At 43.0% G+C, this 27,425-nt stretch overlaps 1 protein-coding gene across 14 annotated transcripts in view; it reads left to right on the forward strand.

Annotated features, from left to right (window-relative positions):
- Positions 1–25,592, forward strand: part of RBM47 (RNA binding motif protein 47) — an 81,851-nt gene extending 56,259 nt beyond the window's left edge. For 9 of the 14 annotated variants that reach the window (XM_071556600.1, XM_071556601.1, XM_071556603.1 and 6 more), the window contains 4 exons: positions 15,584–16,743; positions 18,183–18,389; positions 22,200–22,402; positions 22,787–25,592. In XM_071556600.1, the coding sequence (XP_071412701.1) occupies positions 15,584–16,743; positions 18,183–18,389; positions 22,200–22,402; positions 22,787–23,038 (1,822 nt within the window). In that variant the 3' untranslated portion in view covers positions 23,039–25,592. Of the gene's footprint in view, positions 1–2,096; positions 2,177–9,193; positions 9,215–13,755; positions 14,137–15,583; positions 16,744–18,182; positions 18,390–22,199; positions 22,403–22,786 lie in introns of those variants that run through there. The other 5 variants (XM_071556602.1, XM_071556607.1, XM_071556598.1 and 2 more) reach the window with 5 other exon arrangements.
- The last annotated feature ends 1,833 nt before the right edge of the window (positions 25,593–27,425 follow it).

Below are 27,425 nucleotides of genomic sequence, written 5' to 3' on the forward strand. Positions count from 1 at the left end.
TGCTTTTTCATTTCACTTACACCACTATAGTCTTCTCTGGACATTCAGCTACATGCATGATGGAAGCTGATAGGATTCACTTTACAATGCTTAGGGTTAAAAATTTAGTTTGTTTTCCAACAGAAAAAAAAACCAAAGCAAGAGAAGGATACTGACTTTAAAAAGTCAATTAATCTATTGGAGTTTTGCAAATTCATACCAGCTAAATTTTTTATACTTTCTTCTAGAGATCAGTGGGAGTAAGACATGGATCTGATTGTGGCAGAATCTCCTAGATTTTATCCTCAATTTTGAGACTGATTTCTTCCATAGTCTTGGGCAAGCCTCTTAAATCTCCATGCTGCAGTTTCCTGCCTTCTCAGCAGCTCTTGTAGCTAACATGTTAACATTTGCAGAGATGAAGTCTAAAGATCAAAGACTTGCACAGTAGCCCTGGGCTGCAGGCACTTTGGGACCTGGATCCAGGCTGCAGGTATGTTTGTACAGTGCCTAACACACTGCAGCCATAGTACAGTGGATAAACAAGCGCAAAAAGCCAGAACAGAGTGACTGCAATCACCCATTGGTTTGCAGTGTAAGTAGAACAACTCTCCTTCCTGTTGGATCTCAGAAACTGCCACAAAAATGCTTCTTTTGCCAGTCTTTACCATCTTCCCCATTTCTCTCTCTAACTTGGAGCCTTCTAATATTAGAACTCTTATCTCTACACTAGTTGACTGCCATACCCCTCTTTCCTATTGACCATCCTCGGACTTGGCAGTATAAGTATGTCTCTTAAGTTTACATGCTCAGACTAAAGCACTCAGAGGACAAGAATAAATTATTATGTAGGACCATCTCATACAATCTGACTGTGCTTCCTCTGCAGAATCCTCTCCAGTTTCTGGTTTGTCATTGAGAGATTAATACACTTCTTGCACATCGGGATGCCTTGAGGTTGTTGCCCATGTGCTGCTTGGATGCAGGTTTGGACCAAGCTTTACTTTTTGGGGAAAAAAAATAAGAGAAAGAAGATAGAAAAGGCAATGCTAGTAAAAAAAAAAATTCCAAAAAATAAACTGGGAAAAGACTGAAAATTGTAGTTGTTTTGCTTCTGCAGTATGTTGTTTGCTTTTCACCTCCTTTAGGCAGTGTTCTTTCCCTGAAATTAGCCATCTCCCAAGGCATGCCCTGCACCCTCTTCTCCTGCTGCCTGGTTGTGCACACTACTTGCCAACCAGGCAAATACATCATCCAAAGAGTGTTTCAGAGCAGTTCCTCCTCTTGACTGCTTGAGAAGGTGTGTTGTTTGCTTTGCCTAAGTGCTTCTGGGGCCTAATGCTCCGTTGTTATGTACAGACCATTTCTGCTGCCATGAATCATGTTTTACCATCCCTATGCTTTTACTTCTGCACTGGGTGCTTTTTTTTTCTTTCAAGCAAACACGTTGGAGTTCCGTGTTTACTGCTGAAATGGTGCATGTTGGGTACACGGCACAGGCTGAGTTATTCCTAATGTCCCACTGCTGACATGATCAGTAAATCTACCTCTCACTCCAGGAGCTGCAGACCCTTTGTTTTCTTACAACCAAAGGTAAATTGAGTCAGTGTAGCCTGAAATAATTTTGCCAGACACATATAAAGAAAAAAAAATATTTTACCGAAAAAGCCTCATGCCATCAGGCAAAATATGCCCTTTTCTTATCTTATCTGTTGTGAGTAACCCAAACTATTTGCACAACGCCTTGTGCTAGGAAGGAGTTGTTTGTACATGTTTCACTCCCTTTTTTCTAAGTTTTGAATTTTGAATGAAATCTTTCTCTTTGAATTCCTCCTACTAGCAAAAATGTTACAGTTTCTCTTTGCCATGCTTTCCTGAAGTTTGGACCCAGACCTGCCTCCAAAGATCCCTTCGTTGCAGATGGTTTTCTATTAATCTTCAAACCACTTTGGAGAGCTCTCTGCGTCTGGCAGTACTAACATCCCCTCTCCCTCCCGTCCCACCCACTTAGCCTCAGCCTAAGAGCCCTTAACAAATGACTCCCAAGGAATTTAAATGGCTAACGCTCGCTGGCCAATAAAGAGATACATAAACTGTATAACCAGGTTACACAGCTCTTGCCATTAGGAAGAAAGGTTGCTCGGGCAAAGGCGCAGGTCCTCTTAACCTGTTGTACTTCGATCGCAGGACCGGAGAGGTAAGAGAAATCTTGTTTGCTCTGTAGGGCTTTTTATCTGGTTTTCAGTTATTAGGGAGTTGAGACCAAAAGTATGTCATTATCAAGGTATTGTTTTGGGGTTTTGCCTTCCTTCACTGGGCCCTAAGGAGACATTTGAGAAGTAAGCAACTACTTCTAAGCTTGAACTAAGAGATCGACATGTGAATATCTAAAAGACTTTGCATAAGAAACACCAAAGCAAATGTCTGAACAGTGAAAACTAAACCCTTGGTATTTTATGCAGAAGAAAACAAATCATATTTCAAAGATATTTTTTCTACTACCTTAAATTAATGAACTGAAAAGTAGCCAATTACAACTGCTTGCCATAGCATTTTCAGTCGGTCTGTCTCTGCCATTGTCTGTTTGTGTTGCCTGGTATTTTGTTCTGCTTTTTCAAGAGAGTGACATAAATAATCAAACTTTAAAAATGCATTATCAGCTTCTGATACAGAATTTGGGGCTTGTGGATTGAAGGTGTCTAGGAAGGTTAAGCAACCAGGGTATGTATGCAAGTGTTACTGATACAAATGAATCTATAAAGCTCATTCTGCATACTGAAAATTTGATAGCATTTTAAGAATGTTAACTTCAGATATTATTCTATTCAGATTCTTAATCAGCATGTGAAGTGTGCAAGACTTGTATGACGTTGGACACATGACATTTATCTGTTCATGCTTATTTATTTACTAATTTATTGTTTTATTGGGGTCAGTGCTGATAACAATAATGAATTTTGAACTTAAACTTGGAAAAAAAATAAAGTAGTTGTAAGTAAGGTTTAATTAAGACCAATGCCAAAAAATATCAATTTACATGTGGACTAGATGCAGCAGCTATGTATAATAGTGTCCTGGACTGAGACAGGGAGGCTTGAAGCCATGCTTCAAAATGTGTATGTAAAAGGCTCCCTCACCCTTTGCACATCTAAGCTTGCCATGGTTCACAGCCAGTACTCACAGCATTGAAGGATGTCATGGGAAAATATTACTGCCATCCCTTGCAGTGCTCCATGGTTTGACAGGCTGGGTTGCAGAAAGGGCATCTTTTTCAAGCATGTTATCACAGTTGATCTCTGAAGGCCTTCACACCCAACACACAGTCCACAGTGGTGCATGTTGGTGTTAACTGAGGATGTTGCACCAAAGACCTTGCCATTGCATGAAAGTGTTGAGACAGTTTTTAAATTAAATTATCACAGTTAATCTAACAGAACTGCAAAATTAGTCCTTTTTACTTGTCAAGGCGAGGCCACATGACTGTCTATTAAGAGCTTGTTGCTTTATTGTTGGTTTGCTTATTTTTCCATGTGTTTCTCATATACTGTATAACTGAGATTAGATAATACATTGTGTAAAGATAAATAAAGTTAACAAAGGAGTAGCCATTTTGCTACTCTGTTTAATAATTTCTATTCAATTCTACATTTCAGCTCCATTCTTTGCTGAAGAAATTATATTGTCTCAAATGATCCTTGTCATCTTTCTTCAGCCTTTAATTAAAAAAAAAGTTATCCCAGTTAAGGTCAACGAAAGGTGAATTTCAAATTATATCTCTCAAATCCCACTCCTTTTCTGGAGCAAACAAAAATTTCAGTCCCAAACCATACGTATTTCCAACCCATCTGTAATTTTAGTACACTTATATTGTCTTGAATTAACCCAGTGCGGGAGTGGTGCCCCCCGAGAATGTTCCTGCCTTGGTTAAACATTTTTTTTAATTTATAATATTAACTCTGAGCACAGGTAACGAGTGCTGGAAATCTCTTCCTTGTACTTTTAAACCTTCTTTCTCAATTTCAATTCAATGTTCAAAGGTCCGTACAAACTTCTTAGATCAGAGGTCAGGTACAAATTGCTGCACTTTGCAGCTCCTTTCTGCCGATATGACAAAATTTCACAGAAAAGATGACTGACTTCCATCCCCCGCTCTTGCATGCACAGGCAACACCAGGCAGTTAAAAGCGTGATATGTACAAGTCAACCATTGGTACCCGAGTTTAATTAATAACTAACTGGGTTTCAGTGGTGCAAGGTGCAATTATAAAAAGGGTCAAATGTCAGTGCACAAAGGAAAAAAAAAAGAAAAAACCACCAGCCATGGACTAAGCCAAATCAAATGCTTTGAGTTTAATGTACTTTCAGCAGCCAGCATTCATATCCCAGCTGTGATTGGCTTTATGTTGATTTTCATTTCTGTGACCTGAGGGGGAGGGAACATACTGAACTACTTTTAAGCTTTCCCTGGAATCTTGGCCTCCTGCTGAAAGCAGGGCTACATGTTGGGTCCCCCACTGTTGCAGTGTTCATATGGTATACACAAAACTAAGAATGTTGTAATAAAAATAGTGTAAGAGATTATGTCAAACTGAAAAGTCCAAAGCTATTTTTATTGTAATAAATTTGACTAAACAAGCAGACTTTATATGAACAGGTAGGATGTGTTATGTTTTGCTCTGGGATCTCTGGAAGAGTTAGCTGAAAAAGTTTGATCAGAAAAGCTGAAAAGGGAACTGTAGTTGATGAAGTTTTTAAGATACTGGTTGCACTGCAGGCTGGAACATATTACTGTAATGTTTATGTAGACAGACAGACAGATTGTTCTGTGTTACAACAACAAAGAAGCGTAAGCATACAACCCTACTCCAGAGCTGGGCAAAGCCTTTCACAGACATTTAGAATTAAATCACTCTGTTCATATATAAGATTTTTCTTCAAAGGGGCAAGAAGTGAATGTCTTATCTTTTCTGTGTAACAATTAACATATGAGTCTAGTTGTGGTTTTGTTTTTCAGTTGCAGAACATTGTTTACCTGTCTTTCTTAGGGCAAATGCTTGCAGATGCCAGTCCACCCTGAGCGAAACACTTCTCGCTTTCTAAGTAGAATGCTTTTTAAAAGTTAATAAGGAGGACACGCTTATCTGTATCAGCATCTCTGCCAAGAACAGAGTTTAATTGCTTTGTGGTAAAGAAATACCACAAAAGGTTTTCCATCAAGTACAGCTCATCCAGAATAGGAAAGACTTGTTACATACCAAGTGACTACACTGAACTTTATTTATATCACACATTTTCCAGTCTGACCATGGTAATAATAGACTATGTTGACTAGATTGAAATATGGGAATTTCGGAAGAAGGGAAGGGTTGTGTTCTTTTCTGATTTAGACAGCTGATAAGAGTGATTACACAAACCATCTTTCATCTTCTCAGCTTTTTTCACCATGTGACTTCAACATACTGCAGGGTAATAACTTCAGCCTCAGCCAGTGACCAGTCCTATCAAAATAGCTCAAAGTTATAGAATTATTTCGAATTGGACTGGGTAGAAGACAGAGCTAAGTCAAACAGTACACACAAGAGTTACACAACTTGTTGGACAAAATTCTGAATGACTTGCAGAAAAGTACAGTTTTTCAAATACATTAATGACAACAGGGTGTATAAAAATATCATTGGCTTGTTATAGGATGAGGATGGTCACCTCACAAACAGGGACAGAGACAAGGCAGAGATGTTTGATGCTTTCTTTGCCTCTGTCTTCAACACGGATGACGGACCAAGAGAGTTTCAGTGCCCAGAGCTGAAGGACCATGACTGTGAGAATGATCAACTCCCAGTTGACCCAGAAATCATGCAGGATCTGCTGCTCCAGTTGGATCCCTGCAAATCTATGGGATCTAATGGGATTCATCCCAGAATCCCCAAAAAGCTGGCTGATGCAATTGCACAACCTTGCCTGACGACTTTTGAGCATTCTTGGGAATCCAGAGAGGTCCCAGCTGGCTGGAAGCTGGTGAATGTTGTCCTGATTTTCAAGGAGGGCAAGAAGAAGGACCTTGGAACCTACAGGCCTGTCAGTCTCACTTCAGTGCCTGGTAAATTTATGGAGAAGATTGTTCTGGAAAGTATTGAGAAACATCTGAAAGACAATGCAGTCACTGCTCACAGCCAGCATGGCTTCATGAGAGGGAAGTACTGTTCATCCAACCAGATTTCCTTCTATAACAAGATAACCCACCTACTTGACCAAGAGAAGTCAGCTAATGTAATACTTTTGGATTTTAGTAGTTTTCCACACTGTCTCTCACAGGATCCTTCTGGACAAACTGTCCAGCACAGGTGTATAAACACATCATGGGGTGGTGAGCAATTGGCTCATGGGTCGAGCACAGAGGGTAGTAGTGAATGAGGTGGCATCAAACTGGTGACCTGTCACTAGTGGGGTTCCACAGGGCTCCATCTTGGGCCCTTTGCTCTTACACATCTTCATAAATTACTTGGACATAGGGCTGGAAGGGATACAAAGCAAGTTTGCAGATGACACAGAACTAGGAGGAGCTCTTGACTCCGTTGACGGCAGGAAGGCCTTGCAGAGAGACCTTGACAAATTAGAGGAGTGGGCAATCACCAGCCATAGGAAGTTCATCAAGAGGAAGTGCCAGATTCTGCACTAGGATGGGGCAACCCTGTATGTATGTACAGACTGGAGAATGAGATGCTGTAAAGCAGTGCCACATAAAGGGACCTGGGGGTCCTGGTTGACAGCAAGTTGAATACGAGTCAGCAGTGCCCTGGCAGCCAGGAGGGCCAACCCTGTCCTGGGGGGCATCAGGCACAGCATTGCCAGCCTGTCAAGGGAGGGGATTGTCCCACTCTGCTCTGCGCTGGGGCAGCCTCACCTTGAATATTGTGTGCAGTTTTGGACACCATAATATAAGAAAGATATTAAACTCTTAGAGAGTGTCCAAAGGAGGTCAACAGATACTGTGAAGGGCCTTGAGGGGAAGCTGTATGGGGAGCTGAGGTCACTTGGTCTGTTCAGACTGGAGAAGAGTAGACTGAATAAAGACCTCATCACAATCTAAAACTTTACTGTGAGGGGAAGAGGAGGGGCAGGCACTGATGTCTTCTCTGTGGCGACCAGTGACAGGACCCAAGGGAATGGCCTGAAGTTGTGTCAGGGCAGGTTTAGGTTGAATCTTAGAAAAAGTTTTTCACCCCGAGAGTGTCTGGGCACTGGAAGAGGCTCCCCAGGGAAGTAGTCACAGCACCAAGCCTGACAGGGTTCAAGAAGCATTTGGATGACACTCTTGGGCACATGGTGTGACTCTTGGGAATGTCCTATGCCGGGACAGGAGTTGTAGTTGATGATCCTTGTGGGTCTCTTCCAACTTGGCATATTCTGTGATTCTTTGATTCTGTGATCTTCACTGATATCTTATTGAATACTATTTTTGCAGTTTTTAAGCCAGGAGATAGGTCATCGACGGACCTTCACCCTGGGAATGTTCACTGCTGGGCATTGATAGTGCTTATGGACAATGTAAGAAAATCACACACCAGATTAAATATGCCATAGAAGGATGAAGAGAGGTTTGATAATGGAATTTTTGTACAATACAATGTGACTATATTTTGTATAGAAATAATAATTGTAGCTCTGTTTTTAAAATTGCATATAAAACTGCTGTGAGGTATGATTAATCAGCCGAGGGAATTGCTAAGATATGGCTAAGAGTTAGATCTGTGATTGTTGCTGTTGTTAATGACAGTGATGAAAACAAGGAATTGAACCTTCAAATCCTGGTTTGAAGTTATAGCCATTCATTGAGTGTATAAATTCCTTGTTGAATTATCTGATTAGCATTCAAACTTTAATCTGGGAAATTCCAGGATGTTAATTTACTGAATAGTTTCACATATTTTGCTCTTAAAACCAGCAAGAAGCAAAAAACCAGATTTCTAGTAATTTTGTTACAGTTTTTCAAAGCCAAATACATTGCTTTTGATTGGTGCTTGGAGAACTTAACCCACCCCTGGCAGATCTTTAAAGCAGAATTTTCAGTAATGCTTGTCACTCTCTTAAATATAACACTATAGAAGCTGTCAGAGTCTTGTAACTGCTGTTATGGGAGTAGTGCTACCTGCTAAGTACTGTTGGAAATAGCACACTTAATTTTCTGTTTCTGTCTTTGAAGCTAATACCATCAAAAGACAAAATCAATAGGTTTTGGTGAGTTTTAAGCCAAACATTTTTAACATGCTTAAGCATGCTTAGGACAAATTTAAGCAACTGAAAACCATACACAGACCCTCTCTGCAGTAGATCCACCATGAAAACTGCTTCTCAGACCCAGAACATTAACTTGTCCCATACAAGGGGAATTCGGCTAACTGACCAGAATAAAATTGAAATTTAAGCATAAAATATGAATTCTTGCAATGCAATCAGTAGTCAGAACCCTGATGACAGGCCCTAGATTAGGATGCCGAGTGTCACCATCAATAGAAGTGGGAATTTCATAAAATTATAGAATATTCAGGTTGGAAAAGACCCCTAAGATCATTGAGTACAACCATTAACTGAACACTGCCAAGTCCACCACTAAACTATGTCCCTAAGTGCCACATCTACATGTCTTTTAAATACCTTCAGAGATCGTGACTCAACCCCTTCCCTAGGCAGTCTGTTCCAGTGTTTGACAGCCCTTTTGATGAAGAAATTTTTCCTTCCTGGTTGTGCTGTTGCTCTCTATGTATTTCAGTGCAGTACTTCCAGTGGGCAGAGAGCACCTACTGTATACGTTCTTGCCTGAACATACATGGGAAATAATTTAGTCATTGTGTTCCATGTAGCACCTGAACCAAACAATTCCTTCCAGGTGACCCTGGCTGGAAAGGGACAAGTTTGATGACCTAATTCAGGCACATGAATGATGATGATGAGAGAAAGCAGTGCTTTAGCAGTGCTGGCAGCAGGATGACTTGCACAGTAGACACACGTGTCATTGTCAATAACTAGTGCTGATTTGATCTCTGAGATTCCTCTTTTCCAAGCTGATCATGGCAAGCTATTCATCAAGTCTCTTGTCAGCCAACGTTCCTGCCCCCCTCTGAAGCAGTTCATCACTTTCTCCACAGAGTTTTGTCAAAATTATCCAGTTTAAGAAAATCCACCTTTTCAAAGTGTTTAACCTAGCCTGGGGCAACTTCTTCACCCTCTTCAGCTGCAGGTAAATCAATGTGTCAGATACACTGTAAATATTCCATGATGTGTTGGCCTCAGGTATTGCTTTTTTGTAAAATGTGAAGACATTATCCATCCCAAGTAACCTTCCTCTTTCCTGTATGGAAGACCTACAGAAAAGGTCTTTGACTAAAAGGCTGTGCTGAAATGCTGCACTCTCTTACACTGACCCTCCACAAGATTAAACTTCGACACTGGCATTTCATTAGACGTAGCATGTAGGAAACCAAGATGTGGTCCAATTCCTGTTGAAAACCACTCTGAGAACTAGCCGTTGACACTTGAAATATAAATAAATTTGCTGTCAGGCAATGTCTCTGCATGGGTATTGCACCAAAGATCAGACCCCTTTTTCATTGCACCTGCTGCCTGCCTGACCTCTGTCTCCACTGTGCATGAAGAGGAGCCAAGGACGCTGTCTCCAGCAGGATGACTCCTAAACTAGTTGCAAACAGAGGGAAAAGTCTTCTGCCAGGAATCTTGTGTGGTGGCAATGAGTGCTTGTGGGGACAGTGGCCGTATTAGACTCATTTGTAACAGAGGTGTGACATCCTGTTTCACCATTATTTAGGAAGGAGCACCTTGCACGCCAGTTCCCTGCCATGGCTGCAGCTGCAGGATCACTGGGATGGCCCTGGGTCCTGAAGCTGGGCACATCATGGCTCAGCTTCAGCAACAGTCTCAAAGATTCCTGCTTTGTTCAGCTTATTTATAAAAATAATGAGCAGGGAAAGAGTGAAAGTCTTGCCAAGAAAAAGAAACCTCCTTTATAATGATACCGTGGTTATTATTAAATGAGGTGGTAACTTGGACATTACACTTGAAGCAGTACTTGAGTCTCATTTCTGTGGATATCTGAGGTTTGTGCTAAAGTTACACAGTTGTTCTTAGTAAGCTGTTGATGGTTTTGTGTACATTTTACCTATATAAAGTTGTCATGAGAATAGGGTCAGGGTTTGAAAATAAAGAGCTTTAATGACAGCCGTGATTTCAGAGCTGCTCCCTATCGTAAGCAGCAGGATTAGCATTTTCCCTTATTATTTCAACTGAAAAACTATGAAGATCAAATTTAAACCAGTAGCTGACATTCCCCTCTGCCAACAGAGTGTATTTAAAATTTCGGCAACCAACCTTCCTTCTGCAGCAGCTGTGGTTTAAAAATGTAAAACTGGCAGTTTCTTGAAGGCAGTGGGTGGTTGTGCGTTTGTCCATGAAGACATGCCCTGTCAGCTCAGCAGGAGTTTGTTCAGTACATGGTCTGCAGCTGTGGCACAGATGTCCTCATGTGCTGCCCCCAACAGTTATCACAGAGACAGCAGGTCTCCCTGGGCTCTCCTGCTGCCTGCCATGGTGCTGGCACCCATCCCCAGGCTATGTGACTGCTGGCGGTTTTGTCCCCTACAGAAGGACACATGATGTCACTAAATCTATGTACTGCAAAACTAGAGGGATGAATTAAGTCCAAACATAAACAACCTCATTGTATAAGAGAATGTGAGTGAAGTGGACGCACAGTTACTGCCACAAGGACACTGCTGTGTACCTGTTTGTAAAAACCTATTCGACCACATCAGGATCAACAGAGGAGCACGTGGCTGCCTAATTTCACAGGGCACTGCCCTGCTCTGGACTAGTTCAAGGATAAGTTGATGTGTAGACTTAGGACATCACTTTCTCAATGGGGTCCCAAGCCCCCTTTGCCCTGGCACAAGGGACATCAGCATTTGGCCCTGTGTTGTTGTTAATCAAGGTGTGGTATTTCTATTTAATAAAAGATCTGCCTCAGGTAATCAGCCTGTTTATGGTATGCTTTAGGTCAGCCACTGCCAACACAGAAAGTTTCCCATGTAATATTCTGATCTGTGATGTGAAATACATAGGTTAAAAACAAGGCAGTTAATGTTTAGGGCAAGAACTACTTATACACATCCTATTTGCAGCAGGGAAGGAGTTTTGTAAGCAAGGGAAAGTGAAATTTGGATGGTTTCAGTGAAACCTTTATGTCTGACAGTTCACCTGTGCAAGGAAGAATCCCTGGAGAAGAGATGGTGAATGGGGGGGCTCAAAAGCCTGGCTCCTGGTGGGCTGGCAGTTGTTAGCATCCATCTAATGTGGCATTGAAAAATCAAGCAGGATTTACTTTTTTCTGAGAAGAAAAGAAGCCAGTCTTTGTTTCAGTCCTGATAATGAGTCATTGTCTAGTTAGTTGTCTCCAAAACACAACATTTCTCGTTAGCAGTATTTTTGACTCTCTCTCTTTTATTAATCTACTTCATCAAGATCAGGTGTACCTTCTTCCTCAGAGACTAGAAATCAAGCACTTATATTTCACAAGACACTATATTTTAATGTAGCTTAATTTTTTCACTTCTAGCATTAATCACACATAGAAGATATACTGAAACCAGTTTGACTTTACTAAGGCCACTAGACCCACAGTTAGCTCGTGCCTTATGTACACCTACAACATATGATAGTATGTTTCTCAACTGGTTTATCATGGACTAAAAAAAGTGCACAAGTAAGGTTGAACACTTTGGAAACGTGTTTTTGAAAACTATTTTCTTGAGAGGGATTGTTTTTCAACATGAAAAGGTTAGGTTGTAGTGGTAGCCCATTTTGTAAGGCAGTAACAACAGGAGAGGAAAGCTCTCAGACTAGACATGCCTGTGTTTCTTTCTCTTCACAGTAGAATCAGAATATTCTGAGCTGTAAGGGACCCACAAGGATCACTGAGTCCAATTCTGAGGTGAATGACCTGTACCCACTGGCATTATTGGCATTAATACCTCTGACCTTTGCATTATTAGTACCAAGTTTTAACCAATTGAGCTAATCTCAGAATAGAAATCTGAACTTTGTGAAGGTGTTGATTGTGTCATGTAGCAATGAATAAGTTGTTAAGTGTGTATTTAGTTACATCAGTTGGGTCTGCATTGGGCTAACTTTCACAGGTAGTGCCTACTTATGAAACCCAGGTTTATGGAGCTGCACAGGAAATAAAAAACAAACCACATTTGATCTTAAATCTTGATTCCTAATAAATTAGACAGGGATAAATGCATTTTAGGTTCACAAGGAGTTTTTAATTATGCACTATCACAAATGGTGTATGGTAGTGTCTGGAGCAAAGGTGACCATCAGCACTTGGGAGCAGCCTCAAGTACAACTTTCAGTACCAGAAGTCATCCATCTGGTGCAACGTGAAGTGCTGGAGAACATGCTAGTTCCTGCATGGCCACTGAGTTACCAGCTGGTTTCTGGTGGTCTGGGGAGGCTTTGCTTTAACTCTCTGCACTCCACAATCCCAGTGCTCACCTGTCGCACTTTCTAACTATAGCCCCAGCAACCAAGCCCTGCAGATGATAGAATACAGAGACTTTTATTTTGAAAGTTGAACCAAAACTGATGGCAATGACTTATTTTTAAACTTAGACAAACTTGGGGTGATAAGTACTTCACTTGCCCACAGGTGGCCCATGTAAAGGTAATGATTATTTCCCAGTAAAGTGTTTGTATAACAAGCTATGCTTTTGTTCTGGGAAAGGTGAAGTTATATTTTTAGGAACAAATTGTCAAGTGAAAAATGAAACTGTCTCACTGTGCCTTAATTTTCTTAATTATGTCAGATAATTCCCAGGAATAAACTTAAACTGTCTGACTGTTACAGGGATACATTTGAATCTGAGAGAAACATTTTAATCAACAGCATTTTAACGCAAAAAACTATCAAAATTGAGGCAATTCCGTGAAAGACCTTACTTCAAAGGAATTATGTTTTCTAAAGTATTACTGAGCATCAGCATCATTATTACTGCCCTCCATCTTCTTTATCTTCCCCTCTGTTCTCCATATTTTTAAATTAAAATGGCTCAGAAGCATCAGTGTGTAACACTAATGTTCCAAAACCACATGCAGGATCAGGTCCTACTGCAGCCCATGGTTCAGAGGTCTGATTTCCCAATCCCAAATGCATTTAGAAGTTGAGACAAACAACATTGTGTTTGCTCTGTCTGGTGAAGAGGCATCCCTGGGTACAGACCAGCACAATTCTGGGCAGCTCAAGAGCTTTACTGAAAAAAATCTGAGGTGCTGAAATTCCTGGGATTTAAATGGGTTTTGTGGACCATACAAATTGGACATAGGTGCCTAAATTTTGTGCCCATATTTCTATGTACTTGGGCTTGCTGTACTAGTGAAAGACCTGTCTGCGTGGTAACCAATTCAATGGGCAAATCATTCCAAGAAAGAGTGCGTGTATATATATATATATATATATATATATATATATATATATATATATATGTGTGTGTGTGTGTATATATATATATATATATATAAAAATGAGTTCCCATGGGACAGAGGGAAACCTGTTCCCACTGAATAACACAGCTACATAGAATAAATAAATCTGGCTGAAGTTTTGTCCTGTTTTTTGGAAAATAAGCCTGTCAAACCCATATTACGAGCATTTCATATGGTTGTTTGCAGTTTCCTACAAGGATCAATGTATTTTGACAGTTCCCTCTACAAACTGGTCATGAATGTAAAACATGACAAATAAATCAGTGGCTGAAGGAAAGACTTGTAAGAAACAGAGAGGAGGAGCCCGTTGTGTAGCACTCAGTATGTGGGATCTACTCAAAAGGCAGTTGGGATAGGGCTGAAGGCAAGGCTGTGGCATTTAGGAGTAATAATACAAGGCATGCCTGCTACATGGGACATAACCCCAGTAAGTGGTGCTTCTATAAAGGGTTTGAGGTTAGAATTGGGGGAAAAAAAAACAAAAACAAAAGCAAAAAGCAACTCCATGTAGTTTGCTAGTGAGAAGGTGTGAAGAAACAAGCCTTGGCAATGCAGAGACATGGGAAGAAGGAGGGATGTTCTTCACCCCTGTATATGGGAAAGGTGAGAAAAACTGAAACTCTAGAGAACTGTCCATAGACCCACAAACAGCAGTTATAGGTTAAAAACTAATTGTGAATGAAAAGTTCAGCCTGCAAGTTTTATTAAAAAGCCAACACCTTAAATATCACAATAAGACAAAAGCTGAGGTCTTGAAAAACTCTTTAGTCTATCAGAGAAAGGTTTAAAATTAATTGTATTTGGAAGCAAAAGCCAGACAAATTCCCATGAGAAATACAGCACAATTGCTTGTCTGATGGAGTGATTAGCCAACATGCCATATAGGGAAGAAAGGGATCTACAGCTCTTTGATTCCTTAAAGCCAAGCTTGCTTTGGAAAATATTATTTACTCTCATAAATATTTTAGGACTCAGTGTGGAAATAACAATAAAATGTCATAGTCCATGTCATATACAATCACTTATATTAAATGATCTGATGGACCTTTCCAGCTTTAAAAGTCAATGAAATGACTACCCTCAGAGTCCAAAGTGTCTTATTTAATTGCTCTCAGAGAGAAAGCCCACTGTCTTGCAACTGAGGTCATTAGCATGGTCATCTCCTCCTGTATTACTATATTTCCTGCTCTTCGCCTGTGTTCAAATGTAGAATGAGGTTTCTGAGATTTGCCTTCCTCCTGTGTTGGCTGCTTAGTCTTAAGCAAGTTGTCTGCCATAAAGGAGTGATTCTCTTCAGCTTTTGTGAAGTCCTGTCATGATAATGGAAGAGATAAACATGTCAGACATTGTAACACAAGCAGCAGGCAACTCAAAAGCTTGTCAGGTCGCCCTTTGCGCAAGAGAACAAGAATTGTCCTCCCCTGATGCTAAAGTGTATTTATTATTTCCTACTCAACAATTAATGTGAAGGCCCAGAGGAACAAGAGACTGTTTTCAGATGGAAACAGCGTCTGGTGCTTCTCATACATTTGTCATCTTTCCCCATGGAATATGGCACCTGATACTTGTGCTGTTCAGGAATAAATGGATTAACTGAGGAATGACTGAGAGGGAGGAGAGGACTCTGGAGGTTGGAACCACTGATTTTCTGTCAGTATCTTCCCTTTCTCAATCCCGTGTCACCTCCTTTCTACCATTTCAAAGAGAAGACAAGTCTCCCTAAGGTCTCAAGGTTTTGAGGTGCTTCGTGGCATCCATTCATGGGACTTTGGCATCCTGTGGCAGCTGGTCTTGATGCCAGGGTGGTATGGGAAGGTGATCCTCAGCCACCTCCCTCAAAGAGGGGCTGTGCCTATGTCCAGGATGCGCTCTCCCTGCAGGAGCTCCTCCACTCCTCAGGTTGGTGTGGCTCATTCCTCTGCTTTTCTTCAGCCTTAGTCCCAGTTTGAAAAACAAACATGCAGAACATCTATAGGAAAACAAGAGAGAGTTGGAATTCTGATTGTAGCCAACAGCTTTTAACAAGTGTCCTCCTTCTCCCTTTGCCCAGGTTTTATCAGGCTGTGAATGAGTTTGACACCATGACCGCTGAGGATTCCACTGCAAGGATGAGCAATGATTCCACCAACGTGGCTACCACAAAAGTCCCTGAGGGTGTTGCTGGTGCGCCCAATGAGGCAGCTCTACTGGCTCTCATGGCCCGCACTGGGTATAGCATGATCCAGGAGAATGGGCAACGCAAGTACGGCGGCCCTCCCCCCGGCTGGGACGGCCTGCACCCTCCTCGTGGCTGTGAAGTCTTTGTGGGCAAAATCCCCCGCGATGTCTACGAAGATGAGCTTGTCCCTGTGTTCGAGTCTGTTGGCCGCATCTATGAGATGCGCCTGATGATGGACTTTGATGGGAAGAACCGCGGCTATGCCTTTGTGATGTACACACAGAAGCACGAGGCAAAGCGTGCTGTCAGGGAGCTGAACAACTATGAAATCCGTCCTGGCAGGCTGCTGGGTGTGTGCTGCAGTGTGGATAACTGCCGTCTCTTCATCGGAGGCATTCCCAAGATGAAGAAGAGAGAGGAGATCCTGGAAGAGATTGCCAAGGTGACAGAAGGTGTGCTGGATGTCATCGTGTATGCCAGCGCTGCAGACAAGATGAAGAACAGAGGTTTTGCCTTTGTGGAGTATGAGAGCCATCGAGCAGCAGCAATGGCCAGGAGGAAACTCATGCCAGGAAGAATCCAGCTGTGGGGACATCAAATTGCTGTTGACTGGGCAGAACCAGAGATAGATGTGGATGAAGATGTCATGGAGACTGTTAAAATCCTCTATGTGAGGAATTTAATGATTGAGACCACAGAGGACACCATTAAAAAGGTCTTTGGTCAGTTCAACCCTGGCTGTGTAGAAAGAGTGAAAAAAATACGTGATTACGCCTTTGTGCACTTTACAACCAGGGAAGATGCCATCCATGCCATGAACAACCTTAATGGTGTTGAACTGGAAGGCTCGTGCCTGGAGGTTACCTTGGCCAAGCCAGTAGACAAGGAGCAGTACACTCGCTACCAGAAAGCAGCAAAAGGAGGGGCTGCAGCAACGTCTGAAGTAACTCAGCAACCTAACTATGTTTACTCTTGTGATCCGTACACACTAGCATATTATGGATATCCATACAATGCCTTGATTGGGCCCAACAGAGATTACTTTGTGAAAGGTTAGTAAGCACAATTAGAGGATGTGATGAGGTTTGATCTCAGGCTGATGGACCCAGCGTCTGCTTGGGCCAAAGGACAGCTGGTGCTATGCAATTGTTTTTTAAATACTCTTTTATTGGTATTTTTGCTATATTTCTGTTTGGTCTCACTTTAATTTCTGACTACAAATAGTATTTATCTATACATAATTGTTAATGTACAGGCTAGTAGAAGGGAGGCATTAAATATTTGGGATGGAGAAAAGAGGGATCTGGGTGGCATGAATGCTGTACTAAGTCTGAGCAAGTCTAAAGAGTCCAGCTTTTGATGTCTCCTTCCAAAGAAGGAAGTTGGATCCTAAGTATTAGCAATCATGACACAGTGCTCTGAAGGTGTGGGTATGATGGGTATGATGACCTGATCACCCAGAGAGAGGAATGTCAGGGAAAGCCTTAGCTAGGAGCTCTCTAGGTATCATTTACTCTCCACATTAAAATGACAGTAGTGCTGTGTCCTTTATAAAGTCATTTGAGAGCTACAAGCAGAAGGAATCACGTGAGTGCAAAATAATTCTTTTATTATGTATACTTTAATTAGTTATCAGTTACAGTCATTAAAAATTAACCAAAAATCTGTTATTCATAAAAAACCCTATCAGTTATAACTGGTGTGATAATTGCAACTAGAATTAGAGTTTCCTGAAATTTGATATGTATTTCCCTATAACAGGCTGTTTAGCATGAATATATTCTTAAAGCACTCAAGTAAAACAAGTATTTTTAACCCTAGTTGACCAAGAATTTCAGCTTCTCCTTTGTGCTTGCAATGAACTATGAAGGAGTTGACTGACAGTCTAAATATTCAATTAATGCATGGTAGAGTATTGTAGTGTTCAAAGTACTTTCATAACACATGTGGAGTCACTAAGATAAATAAAAGCAGTATTTTTTAAGATGGGGTATATTCATATTACTAATAAAAGAGAGAGAAAACAACACTAATAAAAATATAAGCCGTGGTGGGACAAACTTGGGTAAAGGCCAGGTACAATGTCGTACCACCTCCAAGGGGTCCCATTGTGGCCAATTGACAGGCTGGGTCTCCTCTGGAAGACAACTGAAAGCAGAACCTGTTCCTAATGCACAGAAATCACCCTGAGGACCCCCTCTCTCTGCTGAGTGCATTGAGCCCTTACCACTTGCCACAGGAGCTGCACCAGTATAAATGAGCAATTAATGTATGCTCAGAAGCATCAAAAGCAAAACAATCATAGGCTTACTGAGTGCTTCTAAGGCACCTCTGTTTTCCTAAGTAGGGTCACTAAGACTCGGCGCATGCCGACTTCAGCAGCCACATTACTAAGCACAAGCCTCCAGATCTCAGCCTGGGGTGAATTGTGCTCCTCATGGAGCTACTGCTCTCCATTATTCACCATCCTCTTCTTTGTTATTATCATAAGCAGGCAGTATACGAGGCAGAGGGCGAGGTGCAGCTGGCAACAGAGCCCCAGGCCCCAGGGGTTCCTACCTGGGGGGATACTCTGCTGGCCGTGGAATCTACAGCAGGTACCATGAAGGCAAAGGAAAACAGCAAGAGAAAGGATACGAGCTGGTTCCCAACTTGGAGATACCTGCGGTCAATCCAGTGGCCATTAAGCCTGGTGCAGGTTAGTATGTGCAAGGAGAGAAGAAAAGCAGGGCTGATGGGCAAGCCCCCACTCCAAGCCACCTGTCAAGCATGCAAGGACCTCTTCAGGACCAGCCCATGAGTGTGGCAGTGGGGATGGCCCCAGAGCTAGGGCTCAGTGCTCCCCTGTGCTAGATGCCTCCTGGCCCTGGCCAGGCTTTAGTCAAACAAGTGGCACACGAGTAGGATAGGAGACAGGATCATGTGGGAACTTTCAGGCTACATTAAAAAGGCTGAAGCAATGCCCACCACTCCTGTCCCCTTTTGTGCCTTCTCAGGAGGAAACAGACTTTGCTCTCCATCTAGTCATGTACACTAGAGCATGGTGACTAAAAGCAATTTTCTTAATGTCTTCAATGCTAATTTCACTCTGGGAGATTCCTATCCTGGAATTCCAGCCAGGCCAGAGTTCTCCCATTTAGTTTCTGTTTCTCCAGTGCTATGGGGCTGGGAAAAGGACCTGGGGCTTTCCCACTGCAGCAAAGTCCCTAGCTGAGGCAAGCTCCTTCATCACCATCAGCAACATGGAGAAGGAGCAATATAAGGAGCCCTCAGGGTCCAGCTTGCAGCCTATGGGAGAGCCCTCACTTCTGCTGGGCTGTGGCAAGCCAGCCCAAGGGCTGAGGCAGCGATTGTCTCCTTCTCAGCTGAGTATCCAGCCCTTGCCATTCCTAATCGAAGAAGGCTGAAGATCTGCAGTTCCTCATGATCCTGTTTGGAAAGATTTTTATTTGGAAAATTAGTCTGAGGAAGAGGATCTTTGCAGGTGACAGGGACAAAACCTCTTGCAGAAGTTCTCATGTCCTCTCCTTTTTCCTCTTTCCATGTAAACTGCAACTGCAGGATCTAAGTGATGTTTAATAACAGAGCTACAGCAGGTTCCCCAAACATGCTCCATACTGTCAGCAAAAACTGCAGCTTGCATCTAAGGAAGGCTGTGAAGAGTTCTTCTTAATAGCTGGGTGAGACAATGTCAGAAGTCTAGAGACAAAGGAAGGCTGTTAAGATTAGAGATCTTTCCAAAGACAGATCAGACTTTCTGAGAAAACCACCCACTCATACTTAGAAAATATTACTGCTGTGTGTGTTTGCAAAGATACTTTAGGAATTCCAGGTATTACTAAAGGATGCTTGAAAGGTGATCTTTGAAATGCATGCCTATTACTGGTGTCTGTATTTCATTTGACTGCCAAACAAAAGCTTGAACCTCAAGTCTAAATGCTCCTACACTTGAAGCATGTTGAGATCCAAATTTTTTTGTCAGACCTTCTCCACTCATATGGTTCCGGCATAGCCTTTGAACAGAGAACCTGGTCTCTTTTCCCCAACCAGATCAGCCGATCTAGTAAAAGGTACAGCCCTGAATTAGTACTTGGATGGGAGACCTTCTGGGAATACCGGGTGCTGTAGATTCTAGTCCTGAGGACTTCACTGGCACTGTCCAGGCTTGCTCGGCCGTGGCAGATGAACCCTCAGGACTTAAATGGTGGGGCCAGTTCTGCGCATGCTGTGCCTCACCTAAAACATCCACTGCGCAGGCTGGAAGGGCCCACCTACATGGGGACAGCCCTTCCCAAATGTTCGTTCAGCAAAGCTGAACCACACACACACGACATGCAAAACTTACCTCTGTTGTGAAGAGGTTATGACTCTGAAAGCACATTACCAGAAAAGAGGAGGAAAGATGTACAGACTGCGAAGTTTCCTACCTACTGTCTAGAACAACCTTAAAGTGTATTTCTTTGCAAATGGTGAGAAAACTCCTGAGAGGTCACTTCAATACCCTGACTGCCTGTTACTGCTTTTCTGCCAGAGGTTACTGCAAAACGGAGCATGTAAGCCCTTTGCCTTTACCTTGGTGAGACATAACCCAGGGTACTTAAACCAGAGATAAACCTGGTTTGAGCTGACCAGGTAGACTTTGTGTAAAAGGAGAACTGGAAAACCTCATGAGTATGGAGCTCTGCTTGAGGTAGTTTACTAGCAGAGGAAACACCTCTGCTGGAAAGCTCTCTAATCAGCTGCTTTGTTGCAGTATCCAGGATGAAGACGAGTACTGTTTTCTGACACCTCCTTCCAACAGGCAGAATGGCACACTTCCACACTGAAAAGTTTCATCACACTGAAAGAAAATCATGCATATTTGGCTTCATTTTTGACTTACTGACTGCACCTCCCATAGGTGCCAAAATCACCCCTTAGTCCATTATTTATTGATTACTTTGTTTCCCTTCTGAATAATCTTACTGCTAGAAGGCTCACAAGCTGAATGCTGTGGGAAGTGTGCAATATGAGGCAATGATAGAAATCATAGCATCATAGAACCATTTGGATTGGAAAAGACCTTAAAGATCAACTAATCCAATACCCTTGTCATAGGCATGGATGTCTTCCTCAGGTTCCTCAAAGGCTCATCCAACCTGAACTTGAACATTTCTAATAATGACTCATCCACAACTTCTCTGGGCAACCTGTTCCAGTGTTTCATTACCATCATTATAGTGTATGCCTTCCTTACATCTAATTTAAATCAAATCTATCCTCTTGCAGTTTAAAACTGTTCCCTCTTGTCTTATCACTATAGACCTTACTAAAAAGTCTTTCATGTAGGCCCCCTTTAAGTACTGAAAGGCTGCAATAAGGTCTTCCCAGAGTCTTCTTTTCTCCAGGCTGAACAACCCCAACTCTCTCAGTCTCACAGCAGAGGTGCTTCTGCCCTCTGAGCATCCTCTGGACCTGCTCCAGCAGGTTCACATCCTTCTTACATTGGAGGCCCCAGAGCTGGACTCAGTATTCCAGGTGAACTCTCACCAGAGCAGAATAGAAGGGCAGAATCGCCTCCCTTGTCCTGCTGGCCACACTGCTTTTGATGCAGCCCATGACAGAGCTGGATTTCTGGGCTGCAAGCACACATTGCTGGGTCACGTGCATTGTGATTATTGAGAATGCTCAGCAAAGCCCATTTCTTCCCTAAGCAAAGCCATGAAGCTCTGTTTTGAGCCATATACAGCCTCACTGTCTCTGAACACTATCATTCTGACCAGATTGTTTTCCTTTTTCTGAAAGACCATGGCTCCAATTATCTTACGTTGTCCATTTTGGCATGAGGGAGACTTCCCTAAAGACCAATTCTTTCTTTTTGTTGTTGTTGTTCATTAAGTAGATTGATCTTGTAGCAGACAGATGGGATAAACATATTTAGTCAAACTAGTCCTGGAAAATGCTTAATAGTAAACGAGTTGATACTTCACAGAGGTGGCCAAAGGAGGTGTGTAAACCAGACTGGTTGCTGCCTGTAATTTCTGCAGTAGAAACCACAGCTTTCTGTCCTGAAGAGCTCTTCCTATGGCAGCTACATATCCCTTGATATCAACAGCTGGAGTAGGGATCCAGCTGGGATACTACATGCTCCTACCTGACCTTATGCTTAGGCTACACTCTGGGTTGGGGGGAGGATAGCAGGGTCAGAATTGGCTGTGTAAATCCAGGGCACAGCTCCCAGTGCCCAGCAGGACTCTGGCCCTAGGACACCCATGCCAGGGGCATGGGGAAAAATTCTGGACCACGCAGTCAGCACTGAGACCATCACTATGTATCAGCCACAGTGCTCCCACCTGTGGGGAGAGCAGAGGTGCCACAGATCTCCAGCCTGCACATAAGGCTGGATGCCCTGATAAGACCAGCTTGGGTCTGCTGTTGGAGAGTTTGCACAGCTGAGAGGGAGAGCTTTTTGAGATGAGATCCTGGCAACTCTCTCCCAGTGCATCTGATAATGTCTGGTCTCTCCTAGTTGCCATCCCTGCTATCGGTGCCCAGTACTCCATGTTTCAGGCTGCACCTCCAGCCAAGATGATGGAAGACGGCAAAATCCACACTGTTGAACACATCATCAACCCTATAGCTGTCCAGCAGGACCCAGCTAGTGCAGCAGCTGCTGCAGCAGCCGCAGCTGCAGCTGTAATTCCAGCTGTCTCTACACCTCCTCCCTTCCAGGTGAGTTAAGCACAGAAGTCCTCCTTCCCATACATCCTGCTTCCCATGCGTCCTGCTACACATATCCAGTGTGGGAAGAAAGACTAGTCTCTTGCCCTGTGTCATTCAGGAGATGTTGAGCATGTTATGGTGCCCGGCAGTCCTGCAGTTCATCTGACCTGTCAGACATCTGCACATTGGGCAGCTGCTTTCCCTGCTATAGGGCACCCAAACTGTGACAGAGGGAACAGCCTCCCAGGATGGCATAGCTTAGTGAATAGGGCAAGCACTGCCTACCCTCCCATTATTTCCTCCCCGTCTAGGGGGTTTGCAGTTCAGGGTGTAGAAGCAAGATGTCACAACAAATGAAGCGCTTGTTTTGAGGTCTGGACCCTTTCCTTCCAGGGTCGTCCCATCACGCCGGTGTACACCATGGCTCCCAATGTGCAGCGGATCCCCACAGCCGGGATTTATGGGACAAGTTATGTGCCATTCGCAGCGCCTGCTGCGGCAACAGCGACAATAGCCACGCTACAGAAGAACGCCGCCGCTGCCGCTGCTGCTGCTGCCTATGGAGGATACGCTGGCTACATCCCCCCAGCTTTCCCAGCTGCCACCATTCAGGTGCCCATCCACGATGTCTACCAGACGTACTGAGACTGATGGCAGAGGAGGGTGGTGGAGAAACACACACTGAAGGAACACTTTACTATTTATGAAGAAAGAACCGCCTGCGAAAGAGTAAACATTTGGCTTGGTAAACTGATGCAGAAAGTGAAGAATGTCATAGAAAAACATGTTTGAAATATTTTCTATGCTTGAAGGTTTCACTAACTTTTTTAGGCTATTTTTAAAATTTAACAGGCCTATATTCATACATTTCCATAGGACCTCAATGCATCCAGCCCACCGCTGATATGCATTTATACGCATTGTAGTGGGGTTGCATAGGGTCTTTTTTTTTTAAGCAGTTATATTTTCAATATATTTGTGGTATGAAGGTTATTTTTTAGTAATTTCTGCACTCCAGAGATGTCTATTTTGTAGTGCCTTTAATAATATATCAGCTATATATATTAAAAAGCACATCTGAGCAGCTAGGGAAAGTTTTAACAATATATTTTGAAGAATATATTCAATATTTAAAGAATACATACCTTAGTGTTTTGTTTTGTTTTGTTTTGTAAGAAAAAAACAACAAGTATCTTATTTAAAAATTATACTGGAAAGTGCAATTTAAAAAATGTGCAAGACCTCTGCATTTTTATGCTGGCATTAATACAATCTGCTTGTTCTTATTTGAAATCACAAGTAACCAATACTGACTGTTTGGGAGAAAGACAAAAAGAAAAAAAAGCCTTCTCACACATACCTCTTCACAGTGTGATTTGCAGGCTTGTCTTAAGCAGAGAAAAGATGCCAAATTTTTCTTAACAACTGGATTTTCTATTTATTGAAGCTACCTGTAGTTGGAGCATGTGCAGAAACGAGTAGCTGATATTTTGCGTGAGGTGTCTTGACTTAGATCTTCATCCAGTATAAAGCCTAGGCTCTTTATCAATGCTCTTTATTTTCTTCTTTGAAGTATATGTCGTAGTGACTGAGAATGTATGCTGCTCTCAGCAAAAGCAGCCACGCTCTCGCTGAGGGGATTTGCAGCATTACTTACCTATTGCTCCATCATGTTCCATGAGAAATTTCAAAGGTACTAGGGGTGGTAGTGATACTGGAATTAGTGAAACAGGGCTAGCCCCCCTCCCAGCCTCCCTTCCACTCTCAATTCCCCTTCTCCACAACTGGAGTTGTACATGCACATCAAAGGTGGAAGAAATTAGATCCAATGATTTTAAGACATAGAGCTTGTAAATATCTTTTAATATACATTTTTAAAGTCATTTTATGTTGCAAATTTACATGGTATGTGGTTTGCCACAAAACAAAAACCTTTTATTGCAATATTATAAGAAAGTTTGTTTTATTAAGAAGTAAATATATTATTGCAGTGTTTTGTGGCCTGTTTAAAGGCTTTTATTTAGTAGTACAGTGAATGTAAAATATAGTAAAATGGTATAGAAATATCTTGCCCTTTGTATGAAGTGCATCAGCTCTGCAAACACAGCTCTGGTGACACAAGGTGCATAGCAGGGAGTCAGTAAACAATGTTTCTTTGCTTTTTGTGGTTTAAGTACCTACCAAAAGGGTTTTGCATTGAGTATATTTTGACAACTGAACCACTTCCAGACCACATCCAGCTCAGTTATGTGACCTTTTAAATCCATTTCTTTTGCTTGCCTTTAAATTGAGGGGTTGTATTTTAGGTGCTCTTGCTCAGACAAGCTGAGCTCCCTTGACCCTTAGCAAAAGCACTGTGAGGTTAACCATTAGGTCGAACTCTGCCCCTCCACGCCCCTTCCTGAGGTGCTTTTATAGTCTGTACCTGCCCATCTGAAAGCACATCCAGACTTCAGCCCCAAGGCCCTGCCCCTGTGTAGGGTGAGAACAGGTCTGGCAAAGCCTGGGGTGGGACAGGGGAGCCCCCAGGGGGAGAGCAGCACTGCCTTCTCCAGTCCCACAGGTAAGGCTTTGCACAGCTCAGCTGGGGGTCCTTGGGCCCTGCACAAACACCCCTGGGGGCAGGAAAAGGCACTTGAGTGCTTTGGGCCTCTGCTGCCCACCTTACAGCCCCATGCCATGGCTCACCCACAGAGGGGAAGGGTGATGGCTCCCTTCCCACTAATCCTCTCCCTGACAGCAGGACAAGAGTTCTGCTCCTTACAGAGGTGACAGGAACAGAAAGGAGTCAATGAGGGCAAACCCTGAGGTGCCCCAAGCCACCAGTGGGTACTGCCTGCCAGGGCAGGAGCAGGCAGTACCCAGGGATGGAGACAGGATCCAGAGAATGTAGGCAGCCTGGTCATGCTGAGCCTCCTACCCATGCCTGTCTTTTACACTTGCTTCTAAACCATTTCATGTACACTACTACTGAGGTAAGTCTGATAACTTGAAATGTGAACATCTTTAGGTTAAGAACAAACTATTCTAAGAAAAAAAAACCATAAAGTGTGCCTTATTCTCAAAAGAGCTGGTATTTTAGACATTTTATTGTATCTCTGTTCTCTGTATTGTCAGAAGCCTCTGAGTTTATTTAGTTCTTGCTCCATTTATGGTACATTTCTAGGATGTAGTGAATAAAGCATTCTTTAAAAACAGAGACTGTTATTTCATTGCAACATCCCATTCTGCTAAGGCTGTGCTCTTCTCCAAGCTGGGAGGAGGGCGTTTGGGGCAGAAGGGGAGCAGGCACTGCAGTCAGGATCCCCATGAGCTCCTGCAGGAAGGGGAGATTAATTATCCCACTCGCTCCCCAATTCCACTACCTGCAGAGGATAGTGACCTTCAGAGCACACATCAAAGCCATTTCCTCATTCTTCAAGCAACTTCTGAACAGTCTAAAACTCTTTCTGCAGCCAGGTTAGAGTCAATGCCTAGATGTGGATGGAGCTGAAGCTGGCATTCCTCTGTGCTTTCCATCCACCCAGCACTCAAACTCCTGTAGCTCTGTTGCTTGTCCTCACTGCATGGCATGAGCACTGGGGACTGGCCCATCCTTTTCATCTCGGCGTGCTCTATGCTTCAAATGTGCAGAAAGCTAAATGGCACCTCTTGGCAATATTTGCAGTCCTCCAGAATCCCTGGCTCTTTCCTTGGTGTAAGTCCACTTCAAGAAAATTTGCTTCAAAAACTAACTCTGGGAAGAAGAGCAGGGTGAGAGAGCAGAGGTAAATGACTATGTCATTTTCCAGCAGTCCTGCTAACCAGGGAGGTCCCAGTTGCCTGTAAGATTTCAAATCTGACATCCATGTACAAGATGGGGCAGAAGGAGAAACTAGGGAACTAGCAGGGGTGACCCACTTAGTGAATAAGGGAAAGGCAGTGGATGTTGTCTACCTTGATTTTAGTAAAGCCTTTGACACTGTCTCCCTCAATATTCTCCTGGAGAAACTGGCTTCCCATGAAATGAAGGAGTTTACTCTTCACTGGGTAAAAAAACAGTGGGATGATCAGGCCTAGAGAGTGGTGGTGAATGGAATTCCTTCTAGCTGGCAGCTGGTCACAATGCCACAGGGCTCATTACTGGGGCCAGCCTTTTTTAATATCTTTGTTGATGACCTGAATGAGAGGATTGAGTGCACCCTCTGCCAGTTCAGAGATGACAAGTTGGGTGGGAGTTTTGATCTGCTGGAGAGTAGGAAGACTCTGTAGTGGGATCTGGACAGCCTGGATCGATGGGCCAAGGTCAACAGTATGAGGTTCAACATGGTGAAGTGCTGGGTCTTGCACTTGGGTCGCGACAACCTCAAACAGCACTACAAGCTTGGGAAAGAGTGGCTGGAATGCTGCCCAGCAGAAAAGGACCCGGGAATGCTGGTGAACAGCATCTGAACATGGGCCAGGAGTGTGCCAAGGTGGCCAAGAAGGCCAGTGGCCTATAACAGAAATAGTGTGGCCAGTAGGCCAGTGATGATCATCCTCCTCCTGTACTTGGCACTGGTGAGGCCATACCTTGAATCCTGTGCTGTTTGGACCCTCACTACAGGAAAGACATTGAGGTCCTGGACTCATAATTGCTGGTGAAGGGTCTGGAGCAAAAGTCTTATGATGACCAGTGGAGGGAACTGGTGTTGTTGGAGGAAAGGAGGCTCAAGGGAGATTCGTACAACTGCCTGAAAGGCAGGGCTCCATCTCTGCTCCCAGGTAACAAGCAATAGGACAAGAAGAAATGGCCTCAAGTTGTGCCAGGGGAGATTTAAATTGTATATTAGGACAATTCCTTCACTGAAAGTGTGGTCAAGCATTGGAACAGGCTGTCTAGGGAAGTGGTGGAATCACCATTCCTTAGAAGTGTTAAAAAAGCACTTGGATGTGGCACCTGGGATGTGGTTTATCAGTGAACACAGGAGAGCTAGGTTAGCCGTGGGATTTGATGATCTTAGACACCTTTTCCGACCTTAATTATTCTATGATTCACTTGGATGAGAAAGAA

This window comes from Pithys albifrons, chromosome 5, assembly GCF_047495875.1.
Source record: "Pithys albifrons albifrons isolate INPA30051 chromosome 5, PitAlb_v1, whole genome shotgun sequence".
Lineage (NCBI taxonomy): Eukaryota > Metazoa > Chordata > Aves > Passeriformes > Thamnophilidae > Pithys > Pithys albifrons.